The sequence below is a fragment of the Sorghum bicolor genome, chromosome 1, assembly GCF_000003195.3.
Source record: "Sorghum bicolor cultivar BTx623 chromosome 1, Sorghum_bicolor_NCBIv3, whole genome shotgun sequence".
NCBI classification, from domain to species: domain Eukaryota; kingdom Viridiplantae; phylum Streptophyta; class Magnoliopsida; order Poales; family Poaceae; genus Sorghum; species Sorghum bicolor.
Genome location: NC_012870.2, coordinates 68,791,678 through 68,818,832, shown reverse-complemented (window position 1 = coordinate 68,818,832; position 27,155 = coordinate 68,791,678). Strand labels below are relative to the sequence as shown.

The 27,155-nt window shown below is 41.6% G+C and overlaps 5 protein-coding genes, 1 long non-coding RNA gene and 1 other non-coding gene across 8 annotated transcripts; 2 read left to right on the top strand and 5 right to left on the bottom strand.

The window, feature by feature from the left end:
• LOC110435917 lies at positions 1,330-2,985 on the top strand. Its single transcript, XM_021462026.1, has 3 exons — positions 1,330-1,534; positions 2,324-2,496; positions 2,619-2,985. Exons 1-3 carry the CDS (start codon positions 1,421-1,423, stop codon positions 2,707-2,709), a joined length of 378 nt encoding a protein of 125 aa, XP_021317701.1. The 5' UTR covers positions 1,330-1,420; the 3' UTR covers positions 2,710-2,985.
• LOC110432198 lies at positions 6,145-7,619 on the bottom strand. Its single transcript, XR_002449611.1, has 2 exons — positions 7,476-7,619; positions 6,145-7,246 (listed from the first exon to the last, which is right to left on the bottom strand). It is a non-coding gene; the product is annotated as an uncharacterized LOC110432198 (long non-coding RNA).
• On the top strand, positions 6,425-9,023 carry LOC8084021 (CASP-like protein 4B1). Its single transcript, XM_002467969.2, has 3 exons — positions 6,425-6,890; positions 6,996-7,131; positions 8,608-9,023. Exons 1-3 carry the CDS (start codon positions 6,556-6,558, stop codon positions 8,797-8,799), a joined length of 663 nt encoding a protein of 220 aa, XP_002468014.1. The 5' UTR covers positions 6,425-6,555; the 3' UTR covers positions 8,800-9,023.
• On the bottom strand, positions 10,441-10,521 carry TRNAL-AAG. The gene has a single exon. It is a non-coding gene; the product is annotated as a tRNA-Leu (tRNA).
• Positions 11,092-14,069, bottom strand: LOC8084020. The gene is made up of 4 exons (XM_002465360.2): positions 13,567-14,069; positions 12,225-12,294; positions 12,013-12,102; positions 11,092-11,429 (listed from the first exon to the last, which is right to left on the bottom strand). The coding sequence occupies exons 1-3, from the start codon at positions 13,948-13,950 to the stop codon at positions 12,044-12,046; spliced, it is 513 nt and encodes a 170-aa protein (XP_002465405.2). The 5' UTR covers positions 13,951-14,069; the 3' UTR covers positions 11,092-11,429; positions 12,013-12,043.
• Positions 17,212-20,438, bottom strand: LOC110431937 (eukaryotic translation initiation factor 5). Of its 2 annotated transcripts, none has more exons than XM_021451771.1 (2): positions 20,174-20,438; positions 17,212-19,162 (listed from the first exon to the last, which is right to left on the bottom strand). In XM_021451771.1, exon 2 carries the CDS (start codon positions 18,860-18,862, stop codon positions 17,498-17,500), a length of 1,365 nt encoding a protein of 454 aa, XP_021307446.1. In that variant the 5' UTR covers positions 18,863-19,162; positions 20,174-20,438; the 3' UTR covers positions 17,212-17,497. The 2 variants fall into 2 exon arrangements, with proteins under 2 accessions (XP_021307446.1, XP_021307445.1); XM_021451770.1 differs by having other exon boundaries at positions 20,220-20,438.
• On the bottom strand, positions 20,565-27,052 carry LOC8084019 (protein SCAR2). The gene is made up of 9 exons (XM_002465359.2): positions 26,550-27,052; positions 25,472-25,632; positions 25,218-25,341; positions 25,013-25,142; positions 24,697-24,764; positions 21,568-24,607; positions 21,406-21,483; positions 21,178-21,285; positions 20,565-21,084 (listed from the first exon to the last, which is right to left on the bottom strand). The coding sequence occupies exons 1-9, from the start codon at positions 26,702-26,704 to the stop codon at positions 21,043-21,045; spliced, it is 3,906 nt and encodes a 1,301-aa protein (XP_002465404.1). The 5' UTR covers positions 26,705-27,052; the 3' UTR covers positions 20,565-21,042.

The following is a 27,155-nucleotide window of genomic DNA, read 5'->3' as shown; positions in this document are numbered from 1 at the left end:
AGAAGATCGGTTAGCTCTGCGGTAGTGAAAGCGGTAATTCTGAGCCGCTCTATATTGTGAAGTTTGGATGTTGAAGGATCCATTAGGCCATATACAATGCAAAGATGCCTGAACAGACCCTTGACGAACAGAGGATAATTTGTTTTTTTTTTCCTATAAGAGTCTTAATCTACAATGGAGTAAATTAATTTCTGAGACCTGTAACTGTCAATTTCCATACTTAATCAATACCGTTTTAACTTAGGCCTTGTTTGGGTCCTAAACTTTAGACCATTTTAATTTTTAATTTAACTTTTAAGGCTCTAAACAAAAAGGTTTAAAGTTCTCTCTAAAATTTAGCTAACCTCACGAAAACTTTAAGCTTCATAGGTGAGCTAAAATAATTTAAAGTTTTAGTCCTTAACTTTAGCCAACTAAACGTTTGTCTGAAAGTCAAGGCTAAAATTACTGTTGGCTGATTTATTATGAGAGAAAACACTGCAAGGTGGTAGAAAAAGTACGACTAAAAAAACGAACATACACTTTATTAGACAAAAGAAAATCCAAATAGGCCTTTAGCAGCGGACGCAAACTCAAGCGCTCCATCAACCTCCAACGCGGCACAAAAGAGCACAAACTGCATGTAAGTGGCCGCGTTGTACTGCCCTTAGTGAATTAGTAGGCTAATTAGCTAATCTATTAGAGTACTTTCTAATAGTCTTTTTAAAGTCACTCATTAAATTACCATTTTAGAGAGCTACTTAAATAAATATCATTATTTATATCTTTTCATCCTCCAATAACATCTCTATATCTTGTGTGTACTCTAGATGGCCTCTTAAGAGCTACTAACATAATTCTCCATCTTTGACTAGTGAGAAAGTCCAGAATAAAGAATGGAAGTACTTGGAAAAAAAATTCACCACAATCTGCATCCTACCAAGAAGAAATGATAAAAATGTGTTCTTGAAGTTGCTCTTAGTTGACTAATAGTTTTTTATTAAGAGGAAATTAGCTTTGAGAGGGTGGTTAATAACTTTTATTAGCTACTACCTTTGTTTTCAAATAAAATTAATTTTTAGAGTTGTCTTAAATTGTATCTTTTATATTTGACTAAATTATATAATAAAGGCGACAATATTTATAGTAATACTATTAGTATCATTAGATATACATAATAAACTATATTTTTCATATATTCATTTTTTTATATTATATAGGAGATTAGTGTCCCAAGTTTGCTGGGTGGACCAAAAGTGGCCCAAGTTTGCTGGGCTGACAAATACACAGAGCCCGACGTCCGGCTGGGCTCGCTGATCGGCCTCCAGACTCTACACGCCCACACGGCCACACGCCTGGCTCTTGCGCACTGCGGTTCCCGTTCCCCTCCATCGATTCGTCTCATTTCCAGTACTCCGGGGCGGCTCAACTTGTCCTGCACATGGCGTCGGCGGCGATCCTCCGGTCCGTCGCCCGCTCGCTCCGGCTCCGGCAGCCCCTGGAGCAGCGGTGCCTGATGGAGCGAAGATTCCTGAGCAGCTCCGTGCACAAAGAGGTAACCGATCCTCTCTTCCCGCTTCCTCCTCCTCCCCTTGGTGCTTGACTGTTTAGGGCATGTAAACTTGTGCGACTTGACTTGAACGCCATTGGTTGCTGGACTAGGGCCAGGAATTGCGAGTCTAACTATGTGTTATGTTGATCTTGGAACGCTGCTGTCTTGTCTACAGAAAGTTCATTCTTTTGGGGCTTTGCTAGTTTGCTGTACTTGGATTCGTCTGAAATTGTCGAAGTTCTTTATTCGAATTTAATTGTACGTCAGCTTCTTGTTGTCTTACTCTTCCGCCATTGCTGCCCATTGAGTTATGTTTGGGTTTAAGGTTAGGGTTAGGTTTGTCTGGGTCCGTTGTACAGGGTCCGTCGTAGAGGAAGGGAGGCTGGGGCCTGGAGGTGGTGGCTAGGTCTTGAATCAACATCATATCCTTTCTTCACCTGTGATCAATTGCAAACCAAATTTGATACTATGAAACTCTTGTCTTGATTAAGACTTGATGGGTGCAATGACATAGATGAATTACAAGGTCTTGAATAGACAAAAGTGTGGAACCAGAATGTGCAAGTGCTTCACCTTGATCATTTGAAGTGAAAAAAGATTTTGTGAAACTCTTGACTTTTTAAACAATATATATAAATCGCATGGGTGTAAAGGTGAAGAGAATGACGGCTGTTCTGATTTATAAAACTTAACCAGAATAATTTGTATTCTGAAACTGAGGGACTGCATACCAAAACATGGCGGTATCCCTTAACTGAATTTTGACACAATCCATTCTCTGTACGTCTGCAGAGATATCCCTCCTCAGGTACTCATTCAAGAGAAGCTATGGAACTGAAAAGTCGTGTCAGCGGGAAGGAAGATGTGTATGAACGATTATTAGTGAAGATCGATAAGGTTTCCGAGGGATTGGATGAGCACCTTCGTCTTCTTAAGCAGCTTGAGGTTCAGATGAAGGAAAACAAGTAAGCATAGTCAACATGTATGCGGATTTACTTTGCTTTTTAAGTAAGCATAGTCAACATGTATGCGGATTTACTTTGCTTTTTTTTTGTTTCCCTAACCTAGATCCTTTTGACCTATATAGAAATGGCGGAGTGATAGATCTCACACCATGGATCCTGTCAGTACCTGCTTCTTTGATACTGTTTGCCCTTTACAATTATGTACAAGGATGACTGTCTTTGAAGGGTTAATGTCAGGAGGGCGTTAATGTGTGATGCAAAACTCTGTTTCTATGTTGACCTGTATGAACTTTATGTTTCTTTTAGTAGAAGTAGGGTGATGCAGTGCCTCAGATGTTTGATGGCATAAAACAATTTGTGATCTGCGCCTGCCCCCACTATATACTAAATGCTTGTTATTTTCACATTGTGCTGATTGCTGAACGTGATCAGGATTCATTGGAAAGTTTAATTGGCCACACACCAAAATTCGGTATGGATTTATGGCCTTATGGGAGCTGTGTTTATAGGTTACAACCCTTTTTGTGATGGAGTTGAGCAATGACATCAAGCTTTGAACCCCTGGTATTTTGTCAGCGCTTAGTGACAGCTACGCGTGTTTCTTTGCCAGTGTTTGTCCACTACATGAATTTGCATCAGGTTCTGCTTTTGTAAAGAAAACATAGACGTTGGAGGTTATGTACATGGATTTCAGAAAATTGAAGCACGAGTCAAAAAGGACCTGCCAAAACATTGAGGTTCAGGCCCTTTTTTCATGTGAGATTGGTCCTCAGAAACCCAATCCATATGATTTTTGACAATTATATTCCTTTTTTATCTAAAGAATCTCTACAGGACAATTATTAAGGATAGAATCTTGCAGAATTTCTGTAAAATTCTTCATCCAATGGTTGTCTAGAGTTCTTGTTTTTTTTTGCTAAAAGTATTTAGGGACTGCCATCATATATTGATCTCCGAGGAACTGGAAACTGGGGAGTTGGAGTGTGATTTAACTCAATATTCAACGCTCATGTTCATCCAATATAATCCCCTTGCCTTCCTGATTCAGTCTAAAGACTTCAAGTAAATGCCACTGCCAATGATGATAGAACCACGCAGCAACACATTTCTATGTATAACACAGACAAATCATGCATGCATAATCAGTACTTCGTCATCTTTGGCTAGCAAAAAATCTAGAATAAAGGATGATATTATTTGGAGATCTAATTTTAAAGGTTGTCGAAGAGTTTTTTTTATCAAAAATCTTTATTTCTGTCAGTAAGGAAGCATTATGTTTCTCTAACCCGTCCTCCGGCTCCGCCTTTTCTGATCTTCAAAACTCCTGCTTCGCTCTCTACTCATGGAGATGCAGTGCAGGCAAGCCCTCCAAATCGCTATCGACTCCACATCTCCATTGATGGTTTGGGTTCTGTTGCCCTTGGGCTCCAAAAGTACTGAAACACCACGCATACCTTAGCTTAGGACAATCGCAATGTATTAGATACTAGTTTATAGAGTGCAATCAACACCCATGTAGATCTAATTTTTCCAATGCACAGTTTCCATATTAGTTTTTGTGGGGAAGCAAAAATTAATTGTGACAATTAGCCTTCTCCAACAATTTGTCATTTGACTTTGGCATCCTTAATTTTTTTTTTTGGCAAACTACAAAAAAATGCTCTCCATTTCAGATAGAAAAAGGTGAGCAAGAAGGGGGAAATCATGAACATTTTTCTACTCCTGTCATAGTTTTTTTTAAAAAAGTGTTTATTATAATTGAGTGGAAGCATAAACTAACCATAACAATAAAATGAAAAATACTACGTAGCTAATATATGGGTCCACGATTCAGGTATTTGGGAAGTTAAAATTGCAAAACTATTGGAGGTGGTCTCTATTTTGCTTTCATATATTAATTTGGAGTTGTGTTGGAATGCTCTAACCAAAATGGATTTGAATGACACCACTAATGGCTTGTAGATTGCCACAAAGATCAGCAAAGAAGCTCCTCTCAGATAGGAACTATGAAAAATCTTTGGTTCCCCTAATCCAAAAAAAAAATACAAGGTACAATGACCTTATTATAAAACAAACTATTTCTAAAACAAACTATTTTCTCTGTTTCAAATTATAAATTAGTTTGATTTCTCTAGATGCACAAATTTTGCTATGGTCTAGATATAGTGTATCTCTAGATGCATAGCCAAACATAAATAATTTATAATTTAGAAAGAAGGGAGTATAAATTGTAGCCCTCCAAATCGCTATCGACTCCAGCACATGAGCTCTGATAAGAAACAATAAATAAAAATAAAAAAACACAAACTCAACCGGGGGTAGTGGCTACACTATATGACACTGTGTATCTATACTATACTCCTAAAGCTAGACAAGGAGCCCTCTCTCACAGATCACTGTTCATGAACAGTTCCCCTTCACAAAACAGTGTTCTGGTAACAGTAAACCCGTTAAAGAACATTACAAGTCCGTTAAGGAACAGTACAAATCCATTAAGGAACAGTACAACCCGTTAAGGAATAGTAAACAGAATATTACAAATCCATTAAGGAACAGTACTACCCGTTAAGGAATAGTACTACCCGATAAGAAACAATAAACCCGTCTAGAAACAGTTACATCCGTTAGTGGCCCTCGGCAGTGCAGCGTTGCCGAGAGGGACGCCGGAGGCAGCGCCGATGGGGGCGGCCTCGGCAGGAGCGGCGACGGAAGTGGGCGGGGTTGGGGGCGGTGGGGGTTTTTGCGATTCTTTAGGAGAAGAAGTCGAGGCTAGGAGGGATAGGGATGATTTTTCAGTTAAAGCGAGAACGTTCGGGAGGCAGCGACGTGGATAGTAGATGCTCGTTGGGGCCTGATCTGACGGTGTCTGCCTGGCTGGTTACAGTAAACCCGTTAAAGAACAGTACAAGTCCGTTAAGGAACAATACAAATCCATTAAGGAATAGTAAACAGAACAGTACAAATCCATTAAGGAATAGTATAACCCGTTAAGTAATAGTACTACCCGATAAGAAACAATAAACCCGTCTAGAAACAGTTACATCCATTAGTAAATATTTACATAACGAGTTAAAAAAACCCGCTTACTGCCCCGTACGAAAGCATGGGGGCACCTGCTAGTATCATGTTGTTCATTTTGAAGATACTTCATCCCTTATATGTTATAAGACTTTTTGGTTTTTTTTTTACATTTTTTTTACTATGCATCTAGACATATTGTATATCTTAGTGCATAACGAAAGCAATATATGTAAAAGAATCAAAACGTCTTGTAGTTTGGAACCGAGAGTAGACTATTTGCGATTCAAAAACATCAGTTTGCAACTTCAAAATTGGGGCAAGTTACAGACTTGTACTCATAAATCACAACCCAAGAGAGAAGGACATTTAATCTTCCCCAATGTCAAATTTAAGAAGTCACAGCGATCCGATGTGATTTTGTTTTACTTCTAAACTTATAAAGAAGATCATAAGAGGTTTCCTGCTCGTGGTCTCACCTCCCACGAAGCAGTTCAAACTTCAGAAACAAAACTAGCGCAGGGCGGCCAAAGCGCATTGTACTTAAATTACTTTTTTCTTAATAATACAGCGACAAACAAACTTTTTTCAAAAGAACATCTTATTTATTTGACTAATAAGTTATGGTTAAAAGTACTATTCGCTAATTTATTATAAAAAAACACTTAGATAAACTCAAGCGAACATATTATCCTCTCCTAGCAGCAGTACCTTGATATCACACAACACGTCGTGGGACAATGGATGCTAACACATGAGTAACTGACAAGTGGGCCCATGTCCACTGGTGGATGGAGATTATTCTACTGAGTTCTGTTCTGGTAATTATTTGGAGAAACCGCTGATCTGTCTCACTCACTGTCTGTGCGAATGACCTCGTTTGCTTCCACCTCTGTAATGCACAAGTGCCTTCCCGGAATCACACACAAAGCACTTGTAAATAAAGCACTTTTATTTTTAATCTCACAAGCCCCGCTAATATTGTTCCCCTCCCTTCCCCTCGCACCCATCCACCACCTCGACGCTGTGCGCCGCAAAGCGATGGCGATGGTCACTACTGAAGCGGCCGCCGCCGCCACCACCGCCGCCACCGCAGCCGCAGAGAAGCCGCAGGACGTCGAGAAGCCGGACTACGCTCCCTACAACGGCGCTTCCACCACCGCAGATGGCGGCACGGGCGCCCGCGCCCGCCGCGGCGACGGCGGCGGTGGCGTGGTGGACTCGGTGGTGGCGCGGTGGCGGCGGGAGGACATGCTCGACAAGAGCCCCCTCGCGCTGCATGCCGCGGCCGCCATCTTCGCCTTCGTCGCGCTCGTGCTCGTCGCGTCCAACCAGCACGGCGACTGGATGCAGTTCGACCGCTACCAGGAGTACAGGTGCGCCAGCGGACGACGGTTGCTCGGGGTTCGTTCGAGCTCGGCGTGCTCTTCGATCCGTGTTTATTTTTGGCTTATTGTTGCGTCTTCTGTCTCTCTCCCTAGGTACCTGCTTGCAATCGCGTCGCTGGCGTTACTCTACTCGCTGGCGCAGGCGGCGCGGCACGCTCATCGGATGCGCGGCGGCGTCGATCCCGTCTCCTCAGCGTCTGCGAGGCTTCTCGATTTCGTCGGTGATCAGGCGAGTGATTGCTTCCAACTTTTAGCCTGCAGCTAAATCTTGTGCTGTCGTGCTGACATAAGTGTTTTGCTCAATCAACAAAAGTCCGACGTGTTTCTCGATTTGGTCGATATTCCTGCTCAGTGAAGGAAAAGGGAGAGTTGGATGGAGTGGGGGTGAAATGTGAGTGCAATTTATAAAGTGATAAGCAAGAGTAAAGGATCCAGTACAGACATTCTACTTCCATGGTAAAGAAACACATCAATTCAGTAGTAGCGTGTAGTAGAATTTTGTCCAATAGCTTTTATCCCCATCTGAGCAATACAAGAATGGTGCGACTAACTTTGTGAGAAGAGGCATATCACCTTTAACTGTTGGATCAGTCAGATTGGTCCGTGATGCTCCTTTGCCAGGCACACCTTCAAGTCTTCAACTAGACAACCTTATACCCCTTCAGTTTCTTTTTGGAAGAAACTAATAAAAAGGATAGTGGGCTAGAAGCTCTCAAGAATGATCCAATAATGTGGGCAATCTATATACTAGTACCAGCTCATGACAGGCCAACAGCAGCAATCATGGTAATGTGGTGCCCAGTATAGGGAGATTGGAGTGGTTGGACCAAACTTTGAAATGGGCTTGAAGTTGGGAGTATGTTTTGAATCTTCAGTTGGTTGGAGATAAGTACTGCATTTCAAAAGTTTGTTCATGATGCCCAATGGATTATGCTTAAATACATTGAATTACTCTGGTGCCAACAATGAAGTTTGAAATATCTGGGGGACCATTTCCACTTGAGGATATGACCCTTGGGCCTGCCCTCCTTCGTTAAGTTTTTTATGGGTGGGCCCTGAGGATGGGTGGTGGTGGTGGTGGGGTGTGTGTGTGTTTTTGTGGGGGGGGGGGGGGGGGGGATCAGGTTTTGCAAATAACATGACTATTTACAGTTCCACGTGTTTCTTGCTAGTTTCCTAGCTTTAGATCTCAAATCTCATGAAAAAAAAATCCCTAATATTTGAATCGGTGTCCCTACTTATTGTAATAAGGTCAGTTAAAAGTTAGAAGTAGATTTGCTGGAACTTGAATTTACGTTCCAGTGCATACCTAGATTTTGTTAGTCAAAGGGAGTTAGAATAACAAGGTTCATGGGATGTATGTCTATGTGGCACTACATGAAGTAACTTTCATGTCATGTGATGTATTCTTAAACAGTTAAACTGGCTAAGAGGGTTTTGTATCAAGGCAACGGATCTAGTGAAACTTCATGCTTATCCATTCTTAGATTCTTTGATCAGGACTCAGACGCTTATCTATTTCATGTCATGATCATTTCTAGTGCAGCAAGATAACAAGAAACAGTTTTTTTTGGTTGGCTGCAACTTCGTTCTTTCAAGACATTCTTTGTACTAAACTTGATAGTCACCAATCTTCTTTAGACGAAATTGATTGTGGTGTTTAAATGATATAACTGAGCTGACAGATCTGTGAGGTCGTTTGCAGGTAGTTGCATACTTGCTGATGTCCGCACTGTCAGCTGCCGTCCCCATCACGAACCGCATGAGATCTGCAGTTGTCAACAACTTCACAGATGCAACTGCTGCAGCAATCAGCATGGCTTTCTTTTCATTTGTAGCTCTCGCCTTGTCAGCAGTGGTTTCTGGTTACAAGCTCTCCAAACAAACATACATGTGAATCATCGTTGTAGAAGTAAAACCCATTGGGTGGAATATTCATTATGGATTGCTAATCCAAAGAAGAGAAGCCTCTGATGCTCCTCTTCAACTTGAAGGTCATCTGTTATGTGCTACGGTGATTGTTGTTGCTTGCAGTAGCTTCCATGTGTGTACATAAAATTATATGCGGCATTCCCGAATATGATTGTTTTCCTTTCTAAGATATTGCTGTCATGATGAGAACATTTAGCTTCTCTGAACATATGCAGAAGTTGAGCTGTGTGCTTGTTTCACGGCTCATAATTTTCCTTGATACCTCTGCAAAATCTAAAACAGAAATGTGTCTAACGTATTCCATTCCTAAATCTAAAACAGGCTAACTAGGCCAAACTAAACCTAAGATGTAGTTGGCTCCGCGAAAGCTAACTAGATCAAAGACGTGCTCCCTCCATTTTAAATTATAAGCTATTTTAGCTTTTATAAATTCTAAGTATTTAGCCGGAGAGAGATAGAGAGAGATCAGCAGATTGGCTTCGTGAGTGACAGCCAAAAGGAGAAGTCAAGTCAATATCCTGTTAATTTCTCGTACGAGATTAATCTTTTGTTGTATTTAGATTTATTCTCGGACTTGAAATTATTTTATGTAAGGAGATCAAGTCTAATTAAATCCAATAAAAAAGTTAGCATATCACCATTAGCACATACAAATTGCATGGCCTGTTGTTTGGGCTTATTTGCTGTTGGTAAAAAAAAAAGAGAAACTGATACGTATATGGTAACAAAAAGAAATGGATACATATATGATTGAAAAAAATAAAGTGATACCTATATGGTAACAAAAAGAAAAGAAAAAAATAAACTGTTGATATATGGTTTTAAAAAGAGAGAAAATGTACATATATGGTTAGAGCATCCCCAACCATTTGGCAAATAGGCTTTGCATTCATATATTTGCAAAAAAAAAGTCTAAAAAACACATATCCGATGATTTGACAATTGGGCTTTGCTATTTTATTAACTTGGCAAATAGAGAGGAATGACTCGCACATATGCCGAGCCACTCCGCGCTTGGCATCGCGTCCCTCGCGCGAAATCCGTCGCCCCCGCACGTGGTCGCGCGACTACTCCCTTTTTCCACCGCCAGATTTTCTTTTTTGCCAAGTGATTAATGTCAAACCATTGGAGATTGTCTCTTTTCACCTTTGCCATATTTATTTGGGACTTGGCAAACTCCTTCATTTGCCAAACGAACTATGCAAAACGGTTGGGATGCTTTAATAGAAACCAATACATAAATGGTCAAAAAAGAGAAAATGTGAAAATACACAAAAATGGTAAAAAAAATGTGAAAAAATACAAAAAAAAATTTGTTGAGAGAAGACGTAAAAAAAATGTGAAAAAAATACAAAAAAAATTTGAACCCACGCCCTTTACGGTTTGGGATACCTAAATGGTCAAAAAAAGAGAAGACGTGAAAAAATACACAAAAATGGTAAAAAAAAAGGAAAATGGTCAAAAAAGAGAAAATTTGAAAAATACAAAAAAAAATGGTAAAAAAAGAAAATGTGAAAAAATACAAAAAAAATAGATTTGAAAAAATACACAAAAATGGTCAAAAAAAAAGAAAATGTGAAAAGTACAAAAAAAAATGGTCAAAAAATGTTGAGAGTGGGATTTGAACCCACGCCCTTTCGGACCAGAACCTTAATCTGGCGCCTTAGACCAACTCGGCCATCTCAACATGTTTTGTTTAAAAAAACTATTTTTGCCTATTTATGTAATTTAAACAGTCAGATCATGCACAAAATTCGAGTGCTATCAATTATTTTGTGAGCACTTTGAGGACCTAAGTTTAGAAAAAAAATCCATATATTAAATTACAAGTTGTTTTTAGTTTTATTCTAAATCAATTTTATCTAACTTGACCAAGTTTATAGAAAAATTGTATTAACATCTAATACAAAATATATGTATATATTGAATCTTATTTGATGTTGTAGATATTTGTGTATTTTTCTATAAACATGGTAAAAAAAAGAGAAGTCTGACTTAAAAAATAGTACACCTAAATTCAAAATTCCCATGTTCCAATGCTAATTCAGATGGCACTTTTTTCTTGCATGAAATACATTTTTAGGCCCAGCTGGATTTAACCGCTTGGGCATCGAGCTAGGAAGAACTTATTCTCTATGATTAACATCTTTTTACAATGCCCCCTGCCTCAGGGAATCCGAATGCTCATTCCCCCTGTCTCCTTGCAAGAGAGATGTTCTCAACCGGTAAACGATTGAGGCAAAGACCAATGACGAAATGCAGATGTAACAGTGGCTAGCTATGCCATAGAATATCCGGTTCTTTGTATGTTCAGTGAAAACCCAATAACCACTTTCCTGATGGCACACACACACACACAAAGGCTAGAAAAAACAAGGAAACCTCTTAAACATAGCAATAACAATAATACAGTGTGTGTAACTCACATAGTGAAAGAAGAAACTGAAAATACAACAATATCTAGCGATACTGCTAAATAAACAACGAGGCCACAGATGGATTTGTTGACAGAACTGCATCTGAATCTTCAAGTGGTAGATTGTGTTGTTTCACCAGTTTGTAGTTACTGCAGCAGTGCAGGTGCGGGTGTGCCTCCTGCAAAGTAAAAGGATCTTCTCAACCAGTATCAAATGGTCCAAAGAAACGACCAACAGAAAATGCGAATTTACACGGCGTGATAAAACATAGGCCTTTCGACAAAATGGTCCAAAGAAACGATCAACAGAAAGTGCGAATTTACACGGCGTGATAAAACATAGGCCTTTCTACAAATATCGAATTGGATATACAACCTTTGCCTTTCTGTGCTAGGAGAAGTTAAACAGAACAGTAGAATTCCATGAGAACAAGAGAAAAGAAAGTCATATTTCAGGTCTTTCTAATGTTGTTACTTCTGCTTAGATAGGATTACTCCGACCATAACTACAGAATTTTTTGTAGAACCTCTTAACCTTGATCATTGTGACGAGGAAAATTAAATGTCAGCACAAATATGACTAACAAGTATGCATGGAGGTCTAACAAGCTACCATATCTTCTTGATGATATTGTCTAATGAAAATGTTTTTCAGCTGAATGTACAACATACAAATGAACTAACAAATATGCTTCAATTAATTAACTCAATTACGATGCTTAGCTACCAGGAAAAGGGCACATGGAGGTAAATGAAACTTACCCGCCCAATAATGTCAAAATCTCAATTTTTCTTATTTGCATGTTTCCTTAGCATCATCTGAGCCTGAGTCTGAGTCACTAGCATTGTACCCTGCAAAACAAGAACCTGTCAGGTCTAGCAAATAGTAGAAGACCACATGCATCTATACAGTTGTTGGCACGACGAAGACACCAAAGAACCTTGTAAACATTGAAATGAAGGTGGGATATGACCTGGACGTTTATTGCTAACTTTCCAGACTGTAGACCGATATCTTGATGCTTTTTCCATCCAAACTCTTGCCTATATGATGAAGTTGTTGGTCAGTCAAACTTCTGTTGCAAATACAATAGCAATGATCACAGCATCCAACATAGGTGAGCTTAGTGCCCCTCTGGGCTTTTCCTGCTTTTGCAGCTCTCCTGTTGGTTCTTGAAAAAAGCTATAGGTGAGATCAGAAAGAAATGTTCAATGAGATCTTTTCGTCATTACTTTTCATTTTTTTTAAAACCCCATACTTCCACCCATTGGATTTCAAACCTATTCTGTGTTATTGCAAAATCTATTCCCGACTCCAGTGCACAACAGAGATTCACCCCTCTCAATCCTAGCTGTCACATAACAATCTGGTATCAGAGATGCCAAGTTACGATGAGCTGCTGTTGGTCACTTTCTCACCGATGACGCCAGATCAGCTGAATGCGGCCTCCTCTCGCCCTCCCAGCCCTAGCCGCTGCGTAACACCCGCTGTGAACAGTACCCGCGGGTAATGTAGCGCGCCAGCCGCCATCGCTCCCCTCGACTCTCTACACTCAATCCCAACATTCATAACCCATATCCAGCCTTATAAGATTTAAGTTCCAGTCTTTGCATGCAGCTTATTATTCAATTTTTATCACAAGGTCCTGACAACCAAAGATGTTGCAGTCGCAATTTTTTCAGCTCTAGGATGTAGATGTCAAGCACCGAATATGTGATAGAAAGAGGTAGTACCACAAAAATAAATTACAAGCAAGTGCTACTTTCAGCATCTTAATAGCATGGCTAGTACAAAACTGAACAATGCAATCTATAGTTTTATTATCAACAAATGTAGTGAAATATGCTGGAATGAATCTGTCATCTCTATTCCTCGTGTCAGCCAATGCCCCGATTAGACAGGAAGTGTTAAGATCATATTACAGATCACAGTTTATGATATTCATTTCTGTTCCTTTTTGGTTGATGATCATTACACGTCAATTATATATATGCAATAAAAGCCCATAGTTTCTTGCAAAACTACCAGCAACGACACCACTTAACAACTACACAATCCCATTTCCCCACTAGCAAGCGTTGCTACTGCAACAATAGGCAGCAGACCAGCAAGTTGAATAGCTGACAACCTACCTTAGTGACAAGTCACTGAGGAAGTTTTGGAGCCGCCAGCAACTAAAAATTCTAACTAACCGGACCAAAACTGATCCAAAGTGAAACCATTCAATATTCACTAATTGTCATACTCCGAAGACCAAATAACCCAGAACCAAACTTGACTAAGGCAGCCGATTCCACTCAATCTTAATGTCTCACCTTGTGCTCGTTCTTGTTGACACCGTATCCGCTGCGGTACATCTGGCCGACGAGCACCTGCATGGTGATGTCGCCGGCGCGCGCCTCCTTGAGTGCGTCCTGGAACCACCGCCTCGTGCAGTCTGACACCACCTCCGCGAGAGGCACCCTCTCGTCCGCCTCTAGCCCGCACGCCGCCGCCAAATCCCGCACCTCGGCCCGCCCGGAGCTGGCCGCGGCGGCGGCGGCAGCGGATTTCCTGGGCGTATCCAGCGGGGCCGCCGGCGTCTTGGCTGCCCTCCCGGCGGATGAGGCGGCGGCGGTATCGGATGGGACGCGAATGCTGCGGGCGTAAGAACGAACCGCGGCGGCGGCGGCGGCGGCGGCAGGTAGGCGCTTGCCCATGCAAAGGTGGGGTTTTCTTGGGAGGGGAACGGAGGGGGATTTGAGAGGAATGCGGGGGCTTTTGTGCGAAAAGGCGGTGTCCTCCTTTGCCAAAGGTGGAAAAGTTGGTGGCGTGGAAGGCAAGAGCTGGAACATGAGTAGTGGTGAATTTATACTTTTTTTTTTTGCTTTGGATTTCTTGGTTGGATATGGCGACCGTGTGAAGCAATCTTGTGATCACGACACGTGGAATTTCTGTAATAAAAAACTAATATAGTTGAAACAGCACATAGTTATGTGATAGTATTATTTACCGGCAAAACAAATCTCTAATGGGCCACACATAAATCGAATATGGTTCAAGTAAACAGTGCTTGAAGATAGCGTCTTCAACTCTTCATGTATGTATAACTAGAGTTGAGCACCAAAGTATCTTGGCGCCGATGATGGCCGGCGGTGGAGTTCGCTGATGTGTTTTGAGTGCACGGCGGCCAGGGACTTCCTTGTAATTTTTGTTTTTTAGGACTTCTTTGCACTTTTGTCAGGTCAACTGCCTCCATATGTATCTGTATTCGTCTTTGTACGTTTCCCTACCCAGTAAGGCCTTGTTTAGTTCCCAAAAAATTTTGCAAAATTTTTCATATTTTCCGTTACATCGAATCTTTAGACGCATGCATGAAGTATTAAATATAGACAAAATAAAAACTAATTGTACAGTTTAGTCGGAATTGACGAGACGAATCTTTTAAGCTTAGTTAGTCTATGATTGGACAACATTTGTCAAATACAAACGAAAGTGCTACAGTGTCGATTTCCCAAAATTTTTTGGAACTAAACAAGGCCTAATATGGATACGTTTTTATCAAAAAAAGGAAGAGTTGAGCACCAAAGTAGACCCTCAAACAAAAGTAGAGAGCTGTTTTGAAAATCCTGGAGTTATTCTAACTGGGCAAGATCATATCAAATCAAATTTATACTTACAATGCTCTTCTCATTTAACTGTACCATTTCAGCCTTCCCCTATTTAGATGCAAAGTATGTTTAGAGTTTTAGAAAAAAATATCATGGTTTTATATTGCTATGAAGTGTTAAGGTGCAACAAATTTATGGATCTAAAAAATACTACTATTACTGAATTATAGTCTTTTTTAGTTTTATAAACTTCGCAGTAGTAAGTAGACCTCTTTTTCTAGACTATAGTTTTGCTTATATGTGGGTTCTAGAACTTAGTTTCTTAATACTATAATATCTTAATGCCACAACATCTAAACATGTGTAAACCCCAAATTTGTTCTACCTATAGGAGAATGGAAACACTTCTCATGTGAAAGCCTAGTTGGTTGGTTTCTTGTGATAAAACATATCCGTCTACTTCAAGTATATGACTTGACACAGGTATGTTTTATTAACTTTTTTTCTACGGTTTAATAGAATATTATTAAAGTGGCAGGCGATATGATCATCGATAGTGAAACACCTATGCTGATTTGGTAAATCTTAAGATCTATTGGCTCAATCTCTCAAGGTACTTATAAAGGTAGAAGCGTACATAATATATGTAAATGCATGTGTCTATATTATAATAAAAAAGTTCTTTTACCGCTGAGAGTATAACAAAAACAAAAAATCTAACTAGACAGTCAAAACAAGTTAAACATACGAGGACTCAACTATCATTATACTCAACGCATTCAAATTAGCCTCTTATATCAAAGCTAATTTGAACTCAAATTGGTACTTGCATCAGTTGCAAAGTCAAGTGCACGTGGTTTGAAAGTTTTCTTATGCAGTAATAAACAGTCTTGCAAGGTACTCGTGATCCCTTTGTTCCATTGGAAGCGGGCTTTAGAAATGGTGAAAGGAACATACAATTCCGATAACAGGAATAGAGCAGTCCACTAGACTATTATGATCAAGAGGACACTGGATAAACAGCTTTAATTATCCAATGGCTTGACCATGCATTTTTTTTAAGCAACGCATGCAAAATAAAAAACAGATTTGACTCAATAATTTGCTAGATAGATTCAATGTATATATGCACTACAACTACATGGATCAGTTTTCTAACAAAAATAAACAAATCTGTCACGAACCAGAACATAGTAAAGTCATGCTTACATCTCTGTGTATAACTCCAACTAAGTTTGCACTATTTGTATGTTTGTTCCAAAACTGTAACGTATTATCAATCCCTTCATTTAGTTGAGTGATTCAGTTCTAACCCCAAATTTGTATGATAAAAAAAATGGAGTGAACATCTCCAGAAAGAGAGTTGCTAATGTTATTTTGTAGACCATAGAGATGATAATAATTAGTACTCCCTCTGTTCCAAATTATAAAATGTTTTAGCTTTTCTAAGTACATTGCTTTTACTATATGTATATATAGATAGATAGACAATATATATCTAAGTGCATAGCAAAAATTATCTCTAGAAAACTCTAAAATTATCTCTAGACAGTATATATCTAATTGCAGCATTTGCATCCAGGGCATATACGTTTCATTGCAAAAATCTGGATCTGTATACCTAAAGGAAGTTTCAAAACAAAGAACAGAGTTTGCATCTCAGATAATGATGTTATTAATTACTCGATTAAGGCAATATTGTCATATTGGAGTAATAGTGAGTTGTCCAATGAGCACAGATGTTCTATAGGTGGACAAAATTGCTGATAATTTGGAATGATACTCTTTCACAGTTCAATGCAAAAGTGCAGGAAACTAAAATACCTTTTTTCTTTTTCCTCTCAAGTTCTATTTACCCCCAGGTAATACGTGGACAAAACTGCTGAACTTAAATGCTGCAAAGGGAGTCGAGATAATAAAACCGAGAGCGTTTCCTCTCCATTCTGTTACCAAATTACAACTTTCAAATATCTTTCAGAATAAAAGACAGAAAACTTCCCTACCAACGGATAGACCTGCCCAGCTTTTTTCTTAATTTCCCTACCAATGAATAGACCTGCCCAACTTTGTTTTTCAAGAATAGACCAGCCCAGCTTTTTTTTTTCAAGAAACCTGCCCAATTTCTCCAATCCAGCAGTCGGGTACCCTATCTGATGACCCTATCTGATGGCCCGATAAATAGGCTAGTTGAGGCTTCTATGGGCAGTGGGCACAATCAAACCAAAATATCGCAACGACCAAAAAAAGGAAAAAAGAAAAAAGAAAGAAAAATGCATCACAAGCATTACATTGCTCAGGGACAACAATGCATCACAAGCATTTCATAACCCTCAACCATTAATATACAGGGACAACAATGCAATAAGAAAATGCAAAATCTCAAAAGGTTATAAAAGCACAATCCAAGCGAATACTTGTATAATTGCAATCCATAGGAACATAATAAACCGTGACATCCAACAGACACCAAACTGACGACACCACACGCAGCCAACCACATAGGGTATGCTGCACCACACGACAATTAACAGTTTTTTAGATATCATCACTACGCACACTGACACACGATCACACCAGACAAGCAAAAGGAACATAATTGAAATATAATATCAAGTGCAGCATGAGCAGCAGTAGAGCAGCATCCTCTCTTCAGTCTTCACTCATCGTCCTCTTCCTCAGACTCCGCGCTCTGCAGCCACTCAACGAAGGGCTTGGCGTTCTTGATGACCTGGGAGTCCTTTCCAGCTGCAACAGCAGCATTGTACCAGTCCACGATGGTTTCTTCCTCCAGGATATCTCCATCGTACAGGGCTTTCAGGACAACTGGTACCTCCTTCAGTGCCTCAGGGTTGCACTTGCCACCAAAAGCCTCAATGGCCTGAACCAGCAGGGTCTGGGCACCCTCATCTGGCACAGCAACTGTAAGGTACTTCTTGTTCTTCACAACCTCCTTCGCGAATCCCTTGCCTACACCATCAAAGAGAGCCTCGAGGAGAGCATTCATCACATCCTGGGGAGGAAGGGTTGAGGAGGCCAGCACAGCCTTGAGCTGGGTAGGGGTAGGAGCACTTCCCAGGCTAGCCTTGATGTCTCCAACCAGTTCTTCATAGGGACTAGGCTTAGCGACAGCAGGTTTCTCATCAGGTATTTCTTTTGCTGAACCATTAGCAGTGCCATCTTTGTGGGTTGCCTGTTTCTTCTTCTTCTCAGTCTCCTCAGTGGACAGCATCACCATTTCAGCAGTTGCTGCACTAAGCTGCTCCTGCATGCGCTGCTTCGCAGCCTCGATAGAAGTGTCAGTCTGCCACTGGACATCATCATCATCCTCTTCCTCATCTGCAGCTGCATGGTCACCATCACGACTGCGAGTTGGAGAGGTTGAGTGGTCCTCATCAGAGCCAGCAGCAGTAGCCTTCTTCTTCGAACCCTTGGCAGTGGACTCCTTGGAAGATGCACCACCCTTCTTCTTTGCATCCTTCTTCAGTTTCTTCTGCTCCTCATCAGCAGCCTCACCTTCCTTCAGGCGTTCCTTCTCAGCTCTCCTCATGGCCTTCTTGTCTTTTCCTCCCTTCTTCTGTTCTGGTGGGTTTTTCAGGATGAAGGTTGTGAGCTTGTCCCTCATGTCAACATCTGAGACAAACCCACAGGCTGCACATTTCAGTGATATCATCTGTGTCTTTGAGATGAGAATCTCAGTCTCAGGATTCCCACATCCATAACACTGGACATACTTCTTGATGAATACCTCAAGGAGACCAGCCAGCTTTGCAGTATCATGAGCCCCATTAACCAAGGAAATCCCTGTCTTCTCATCAAATTTGGACTGTGCACCAAGCTCACATCCAAAGTACTTGGTTGTGTAGGAAGCTGGCCTGGCAAGTGCTTTTGCTATGTCAACCATGTTCACAACATTTGTCTTGATACCATTACCACGACCTTCTATCTTGGTGATCATTCTGGGCATCTTGTACCTGTAGAAGGCATCATCCCTGTTTGAAGCACCAATGTTTTGCAGTGCCATCTTGGATAAAGATCTATGAAGTTGGTGCTATCAGATGTGACAAAGTCCAGAACCGAGAGTAGCTGTTGATCCTTCGAGAAAATCAAGTCGACTCTGAGCACCAGCAAATGACACCTCAGAACAAGGAAACCAGATGGGCTCTTGATGCATGCAGTGGAACGGAACCTTGTGCCTTTTCCTCGTCGCACGAGAGTACTCTCCCAGCAATCCCAAATAGAGCAAAGATTGTTCAGACATAAAAGAAGCAGCAACTCCTAAGCCCTCCACTTTGTCAGACTGCAGCAGAACAGTTGCTGCTACCTGGTGCAGCATAAACAGAGGATTGAATGTCAGAAAGAGATCATACAGCACCAATGTGTATGGGAACACCCAAGCTGAAAGTTCCATTGTAGGAAGGACAGCATATTACATTGTATGACAGAATAGCTAGTATTATGAACTGAGAGCAATTCAACCACGTATACTGATGGGCAACTAAACAAAATTAATACACTATCACCCAGAACAAAGAGAATATGATTTGGTTCAGAAGTATACATGGAGATCCCATCATTCATCATATTACTGTGTCAATTAAGAAAATTGTATCTCCTGGATGAATGCATTTTTAGTTTGATAGCTCACCAGCAAAGGAAACAATGAACTAAAAACAGCTGGGAAATAACTCCTAACCAAGAAACCAAGTCATTGCATCCCATGTGCAGAAGGTGATGGTGAGTACAGAAAACCACACCAGCATATAAAAGAACTAGTACATAGGTCATTATCATCCTCAACACTACAATTGCTTGGCAAAAGATACATTATCACTGTCAAATATAAAATAAGACAAGCTAAACCCAAACAATAATAAACAACCAAACACCTTTCGAAACAGAGCTAGAACGCACATATGCCTACCAACATAAACCACAACATAATCAGCTGCAGGCAAATCCAAGTGCAGATATATTTTAGGATCCGAAATATTGTCACCTATGCAAACAGAGCTGCAACACGTATACACAACAAATCTACACCCACAGTTAAAAAATTCATTAATCTGGCATAAACTGAAATCGAACACAACATAGCATATTACATGAACATTAACTTTTAGGATCCCAATTAATACCTATCCAAACAGACTCCCAACGCAAATATACAACAAATCTGTTGTACACGCACAGTACAAAAAATCACCAATCCAGCATAAACCAAAATCTGACCACAACCTAATCCGGGTGGTGTGTGTTATTAAATCCTAGTTAGATTCCTCACGGATACTCAAACCCGAGGTGGTGTTCCGTGTTACCAAGCAAACGACCTGACCTGTTGTAGATGGAAGCGTGGAGGAGGGAGCCGGCGAGATGCGCACCTGGTTGGGGGAGGTCTGGCCGCTATACGTGAACGAGCTGATGGGGAGCGGGAAGTGGAAGCGGAGCAGGGAGGACGGCGGGGTTGGGGAGAGGGCTGGCGGCGGCGGCGGCGGTGCGCGGAGCGGGAACCGAGTAGGGCGAGCGGTGGAGCCGGGGTTGGGGAGCGTTTTTTTTTCTTCTTCTTCTTTTTTTTCCAAGCAGTCGGTAGTGAGAGATTAGAGAGACGGAAGGGCCGATGGACGCCTCCTTTTAGCCTGGGCAACGAACGGTGGGAGGGGGACGGGGAAAAAAATCGCGTGATGCAGCAACAATCGACGTGGCTTCGTAAGGGAACGGATCTGATATACACAAATATACACACAAAAAAAGGAGGTATATGGTAGATGGTGGATTCACATTGCCTGTTTCAGAGTCAGAGACCTGTACAGTCAAGTTGCTTGCTCTAGCAGCTTCAGATTTGTCCAGAACAATCATGCATGCTTCTTTGTGTACAATCACAAAGTCACAAAAATCAAACTAGTCCTAGGAGGCATATACAATCTAACAATCCTCACCAAGCACATCAAATTTTCAGGAGGCGCATCGAAAGGTATAGTAAACATGTGATGCCCAGCGCAACTCGTTACAGATAGTACAGTAGAGACTCATACGTTTGCAGTTGCAACGTTGCTTCTATCCTGCCCATCCATGGACATCACCTGGTCCAACTGTGCTAAGTTGGCTCCATTCTATATTTTGCTCCATGCAAGAACAGGGACACAAAGGTCTGGATCGACGCAAAAAAGCAGAAGCCCAAATGAATTGCTCTGAGGGGAGAGCCAGCTACTCACTCCAGCTATCCTCGTCATCGTCATCAGCAACAGCCTGTTTCAAAAGAAATAATTATCGTTTAATCATAGATGATACAGCTATGATCGACTGAAATTGTAGCTAGGAAGAAATGGAATGACTTGTAACCTGGCGAATCGCTTGGGCTCTCTCTAGAATGGCCACCACTTGCAAGTTCGTTTTTGGACCACCCATTACATTTGGTCTCTTTGCAATAACAGGCTTCAAGTTGAAAGACTGTGAAACAAGTCAAATTGGTTTAAGGCATTTTTAGCTTAATTTGATTGTATTTGCTTTCATTAGAAAAAAAATGTTGTAATGTCGGTGATGTGGCTTAATGCACCCTACAAGGATTACCTTGTTCTTTATCTGTTCCAAAAGTGTGTCCTCATCTGAAAGCTGACTCGAAGGCTGAACCAAAGCTGGAGCTCTTAGCTATATAAAAGGGTAAAAGAGAGATGGTCAGGTGAGGATATTAATAAAATCATTTAAAACGAAATATGAAAGAGTCCAAAATACCATGCTTCTGTCATGAGAAGTAACAGGAAGTAGAGGATATCTAGGTGGTTTTGGCACTGCATGAGTTGGTGATTTTGACGATTCCTCTTCTAATGCAGAAGAAAACTCCCTTGTCTTGTCATCACAATCATGTTCGTCGTTTTTCTGTTCTGCTGGCAAGTCAGGATTCAGCATACAATCCTGTTTAATAGCACCATTTGGTCTGTTTTCTTCTGAATCTGCAACTTTGTCACTACCTGCAGCTGGAAATTCCTTTTCCTTATAATCTGCAAAAATTTCAGGCTTCTGGCTGGTCTTTTGTGCTGACAAATCAGAAGTGTATATGTCATTGCAAACAGAAAGTCCATTGCTTAGTTGGTGTTCTCCTTCTTGTTCTTGTATGAATTTTATATTACCAAACACTGACCATGCCTCTTCCGGAACAACTATAAGCTCAGGTAGCTGCAATGTGTGCACATTTTCACTTTTTACTGAAGCAACTTCTGACAAGCATTCAACTTCTGACGAGGGAAATGGATTAGAATCCTGGGCATCATAGTCCTCTCCCTCCTGGTGGTGATTTTCATGACAATCCATGTTAAGGGTTTGATTTATCTCATGATCACTAGAAATAGTTGCCTGCACTACTTCATTCTGCAAACTCAAGCCTTTGTGTAGACTCATTTCCTGAAGAACCCAAGCAGCTTCACTTTCTTGTTGTTTTACTGGAGGTTTTGGCCTTGGTGGTCTTCCGATCTTTGCAGATAACGGTGATGACCCTGTCTGTAGCTTGTTTGTTCGCCACTGCATTGGTGGAAGAGGTGGAAGCGGTGGCGCATCTTCAGAAGAACCATTTTCTTGTGCATTTCCATTAGTTGGATGAGAAGGAAGGACATTGAATGACTGCTGCATCGCACCATTAAGCATCCAATCGAAGCTTGAGATGACAGACGGTGGAACATCTCTGGAGTCAGGAGCTAGTGGATCTCCAAAATCTTCAGTACTGCTATTTAATGAATTCGATGGTTCCTGATACACAACTTGATGAAACTCATGCTTTTCCTCTGTGCTTACAGTTAGTTCTGGAGTTATAGCCGCAGTGGTTGAGCTGCATAGTGAAGCTTGCCCATTTTTCCCTACAATTTCATTGCTGCCAAGAATCGGATCTTGTCCAAAAGTAGTTTTTGGATGTAAATAGTACTGTTCATTATCTGGCATGGCAAGTTCTCTGTTGATTACTGACTCAGTTACCACATTAGGTAGATCAGTATCCGTAAATGCTTCTGACAATGTAATATGCTCCACTTCAGGGCTATCGATGATCTTACATGCCACTGTATCATCTTCATCTGCGAGAGCGAGTGGAGTTATCCGGCAAGGATCATCTGATTGCTTGGATGAAACCGGTGAAGAGATCATACCATCTGAAACTACATCATCTGAAACTTGCTCTTCTATATACTCGGCAGTTTCATCATCCAATGCATATACATCAGATTTATTGCTTTCCTCAATATCTTCCACATTCACCTGCTCCGTGTAAATGCTGACTTCTTTCAAGTCTTCACACCTATCAGATGCATTTTCAGAAATGACTTCTGTATGAATGTCCTCATTCACTTCCTTGTCAAGATGTTCCTCAAACTTCTCTTGAGCATGCTCCAAAACATGTTTGATCACTCCCGTAGATAAATTCTCATCAAGTGCAGTACTTGCACATCCTTCTTCCTCTTGGGAACTGCAAGATGTAATGATGCCTGCCAAGTAGACCATGTTGGAGTCCTGAAATCCATTTTCTTCATCAGGGACTGAATCGTGTGGACTGTCAGTAGGTGGAACATCATGCTCCAGCTCATGGTTCACTTCTTCCTGCAGGCATTTTCTTGAATCCACATCATCATAAGGTGAATCTGACGGAATTTTGTGCACATCACTGTCCTTAATTTCAGCAGGAGGGTCATAAGTTTCCTGGTACTTGACATCACATCCCACACCGTTTGCTTCGAAGTCATATAAGTCTCTATCTTGAGTGCCATCATACTTCAGTTCAAGGAGTTGCTTCGCCATGTACCTGAGGGAATCAGAGAAAGCGTCATGCTTCTTGGAGAGTTTCCTCGGCAGAATGCCAACTTTTGAAGCAATGAGCTCCATGCTGCCGACATACTTGGACCTCTTGCTTGCTATTTTCTTGAAGGAAATAGTTGCGATGTTGGAATTCTCCTTGACTTCCTTGGTCTTAGTAATATCTTGTGTGCCATTTGATACAACACTGGTGACACTGCCATTGCAGATCTGTTCTTCAGTAGCTTGCTCTCTTATTCCAGATTCTGTAGCATCGAAATCTTCGGTGAGCAATTCCTCCAAGGAGCTAGTCCTCTCATGATCCCAAGAAGCTGGTTTTTCTTTGTCAAACTGTTCCTCTAATGAGCTGGTCCTCTCATGTTCACCAACAACCGGTTTGGTGTGTTGTGTGGAGACAATGGCTTTTTCAAACTGGTTACTCATATCTCTGTTTGGTGAGGCAACATCTGACTTGTCTGTCTTCTGGAAGTTGCTAGTCCTCGATGCCATGGTGTTTTGAGCATTGGAGAATCTATTGTCTGAATCCATCCGATCGAAGATACATTGTCCATGGCCCCTGTGTTCCAAATCTGTCTCCACATCAGAATCCATCGTGGTTAATGCATCCATGTAGATATCAAATTCAGAGTTGTAGCCCTTGCTGCTTCCTGCTGACCGAGCATCTGAAGAACGTGACAGTGCTTCTTCAGAAATTGATCTGTTCTTGCGAACAGTGACCTTGCCTTTTTCCATGTTGACAGACGTATCTACCATGATGTCTCTCTCTTCATTGTCTGATTCAGGAGAATCATTCATAGATATATTCACTTTTGAGTGGTCACCTGTGACGAGTTTCTCCTCTGATGAAGGCTTTTCATACACATTCTGCATAAGTGGTCTGAAGCTTTGAAATACAGATCCATTTAGTTGGCGGTACTTCAGTCGTCTTCGGTTTGTGGGAACTTCATCCATAGCTTCACCAGATAAATCTGTCTCCAGTCTACAGAGATGGCAAAGTAACGTTTTTAGAATAAGTTAGCAGAACAATAGCATACTGGTACATTTCAAAGAGTGTAAGAAGAAAGGTACTTGGAGACATTGTCGGCTGCATTTGGGGGTCGGAAAATCTCAGCATTCTGAAGGTTAGGCCTGATTTCCTGCAATGCTCCCATCATTAAGTTCAGTCGAACCAAGTTGTTCTCTCTTGTGGAGCTGATTTTTGTTAAGTGCACAATATAAAAAAAACGTATAGCAATTGGCACAAAAAAATATTAAATCTATTTATTTCCAGCATACACTGGGTCTATCAAATTTCCTGGAGAGTAGTTAACGGTTCTCACTTCAGCTACTGAATATATCTATATATATCCATATGAACTTGTGAGAACTTTGAAGTGTTTATTACCATGGCTTTCAGAGGTCTTCTTTCATTTTGAATTCCTTCCTGCAGCAAGGTAGAACAAGCGGAATCCGTCTTGAAGAATGACGGGTCAGTGTATCTCTTCAAGCACGCCCCCTCGCCACCGATATCATACCTGCACGTTGAACAATGCTGCAACCATCATGATTCAGCTCTTCAGTTGCTACACACTAGAGATAGGTCATCATACTTGTCCAGCATGAAGAGTTTGGGTGGTCCGCGACACTGCTTGATTGAGTCCATGATGAAGCGAGGCGTGTCACCTCTTGTGACAACCCCATGGTCCACCCTTGGATTTGAATGCCAATCGACACCTGCAAAAGGGATTTAATTATGACCTTTACACATGAGGGGGAAAAGCAGGCTGATCTTTTTTTTCTGAAAATTGAGAAGTAATGAAGGATAAGCAACAGAAGAGAAATTTGCACTTGATACTGAACCCACCCCTGTTTGAAGCAATATACAGGTAGTCTCTCTGGCAGGAGTCTTTCTCTAGCAGTGGCAGCTCTGCCTCCAGCTGCTGCACTCGGAGCATGAGGCCGTGCCCTCGCGCAGACGTGGTCATCACCTCATCATACAGTCCGTGGAACACCTGTGCAGCAAATCTGCAGCCATACAATGGGGGGAATTCAGTTGCATCATGGGTTGTTCCTCTCTAAAATTCTGGTTTCTGCAAATGCAGCTTCCTGCGATTCATCATGGTCAAACTTTGGTCTTTCTGTTGCAATTTTTTTTTTCTTTGCTTCAATCTTCAGGTATCAGAAATTAACCAGAGCATTCTCGTATAAATGATGATAAGAAAAAAATTCGGTTTTGTTTTTCCAAAAAAAAAAAAACTTTGCTTCAATCTTCAGGTATCAGAAATTAATCAGAGCATTCTCGCATAAATGACGATAAGAAAAAATTTCGGTTTTGTTTTTTCATTTTTTTTTATTTGTTTCAATCTCCAGGTATCAGAAATTAATCAGAGCATTCTCACATAAATGACGATCAGAAAAAAAATGGTTTTTTTTCCTTTAGAAAGGGCAGCTATTTTTCGGTACAGGGTAGCTAGAAGTGCTTGATGACAATTCACAATTGTAGTACTTATTAGGAACAGAAATATAATGACAGCACAGTGGTCTGTGCTGCTGAGCTAGGACAAGGCCATCAGCAGAGTTAACGGCCTGAAAGTCAAACGTCGAATACATCAATCACCTACCGTTTGTCAAAAAGGAGAAAGGGATTCGAAAACCTACCGTTTTGTTCGTGACATAACATAACATAACAAAAGCATTAGGTGATCTACTACGCCCGAAATCAAAGCAAATGCGATCGGTCCGGGAACCATGACGCAGCAATTCGAAATGCGTGACATCAACAGCTCGTCCAGGGAAATGAAGATGCTCGAATCGAATGCAACCAACGGGCCGGAGCGCAAACCACCACAGAATTAAAGACGAGAACAGCAGAATCCATGTTCATGGCGGACAAAGGAGCTAGAGCGAAACAGGAAGGACGGGGAATGGTGCGGCGCACGTACTCGGTGAGGTCGCCGAGCTGGCGGAGGACGCCGACGAGTCCGGCCATGGCGACGCCATCGAGGACGGCCTCCGGGTCGTGCTGGTCCGCCGCGCGGTACAGGTCGCGGCCGCCCAGCGCGTACTCGTTCCGGACCGTGTGCCGCGACAGGGGCATTGCGCCACGCAATCCTCGAGACGCCTCCTCCTCCTCCTCGTTGCCGTGGTAGCTTTTTGCCCGACCAGGCGACCACCAATTCCGGCAGGAGCGCACTGCACGGCCCCGTTACACTTTGGCCGCCGCCGCTACGCTAACGAAGCCGGCCGCCTAAATAGATTGGCGAGGTGGTGGTGGTGGTGCTCTTGCGGCGAGTTTGCATCAGGGCCGGCGTTTTGTTTCTTCTTCCTCCCGCTCGCTGTCTCGTACTTGCAGGCGCGTCAACAAACACAAAGACATGAGCAAGCAGAGACAGAGAGATAGGGAGGGGTGGGAGACTCGGAGAGGGGAGGGAGGTTTAGTTTTGTGCCTTGATTATGTTCGTGCTGCCTCCCTGGGCTGGGAGGTCAAGCGGGACCCACTAGGGGCGGGGTGGGGTCTACCGGGGGGACTGGGGGGCGCTTCTTCTTCA

Excerpts from the sequence above, each read along its gene's own strand:
- LOC110435917 (XM_021462026.1), top strand. The coding sequence starts at position 1,421 with ATGGCGTCGGCGGCGATCCTCCGGTCCGTCGCCCGCTCGCTCCGGCTC. Across the intron at positions 1,535-2,323 it reads GCAGCTCCGTGCACAAAGAG|AGATATCCCTCCTCAGGTAC; the intron begins GTAACCGATCCT and ends GTACGTCTGCAG. Across the intron at positions 2,497-2,618 it reads GTTCAGATGAAGGAAAACAA|AAATGGCGGAGTGATAGATC; the intron begins GTAAGCATAGTC and ends TGACCTATATAG.
- LOC110431937 (XM_021451771.1), bottom strand. The coding sequence starts at position 18,862 with ATGGCACTGCAAAACATTGGTGCTTCAAACAGGGATGATGCCTTCTAC.
- LOC8084019 (XM_002465359.2), bottom strand. The coding sequence starts at position 26,704 with ATGCCCCTGTCGCGGCACACGGTCCGGAACGAGTACGCGCTGGGCGGC. Across the intron at positions 25,143-25,217 it reads AAACTCTTCATGCTGGACAA|GTATGATATCGGTGGCGAGG; the intron begins GTATGATGACCT and ends TTCAACGTGCAG. Across the intron at positions 24,608-24,696 it reads GCAGCCGACAATGTCTCCAA|ACTGGAGACAGATTTATCTG; the intron begins GTACCTTTCTTC and ends CCATCTCTGTAG.
- LOC8084021 (XM_002467969.2), top strand. The coding sequence starts at position 6,556 with ATGGCGATGGTCACTACTGAAGCGGCCGCCGCCGCCACCACCGCCGCC. Across the intron at positions 6,891-6,995 it reads GACCGCTACCAGGAGTACAG|GTACCTGCTTGCAATCGCGT; the intron begins GTGCGCCAGCGG and ends CTCTCTCCCTAG. Across the intron at positions 7,132-8,607 it reads TCGATTTCGTCGGTGATCAG|GTAGTTGCATACTTGCTGAT; the intron begins GCGAGTGATTGC and ends GGTCGTTTGCAG.
- LOC8084020 (XM_002465360.2), bottom strand. The coding sequence starts at position 13,950 with ATGGGCAAGCGCCTACCTGCCGCCGCCGCCGCCGCCGCCGCGGTTCGT. Across the intron at positions 12,295-13,566 it reads TCAACAAGAACGAGCACAAG|GCAAGAGTTTGGATGGAAAA; the intron begins GTGAGACATTAA and ends TTCATCATATAG. Across the intron at positions 12,103-12,224 it reads AGTTAGCAATAAACGTCCAG|GGTACAATGCTAGTGACTCA; the intron begins GTCATATCCCAC and ends CTTGTTTTGCAG.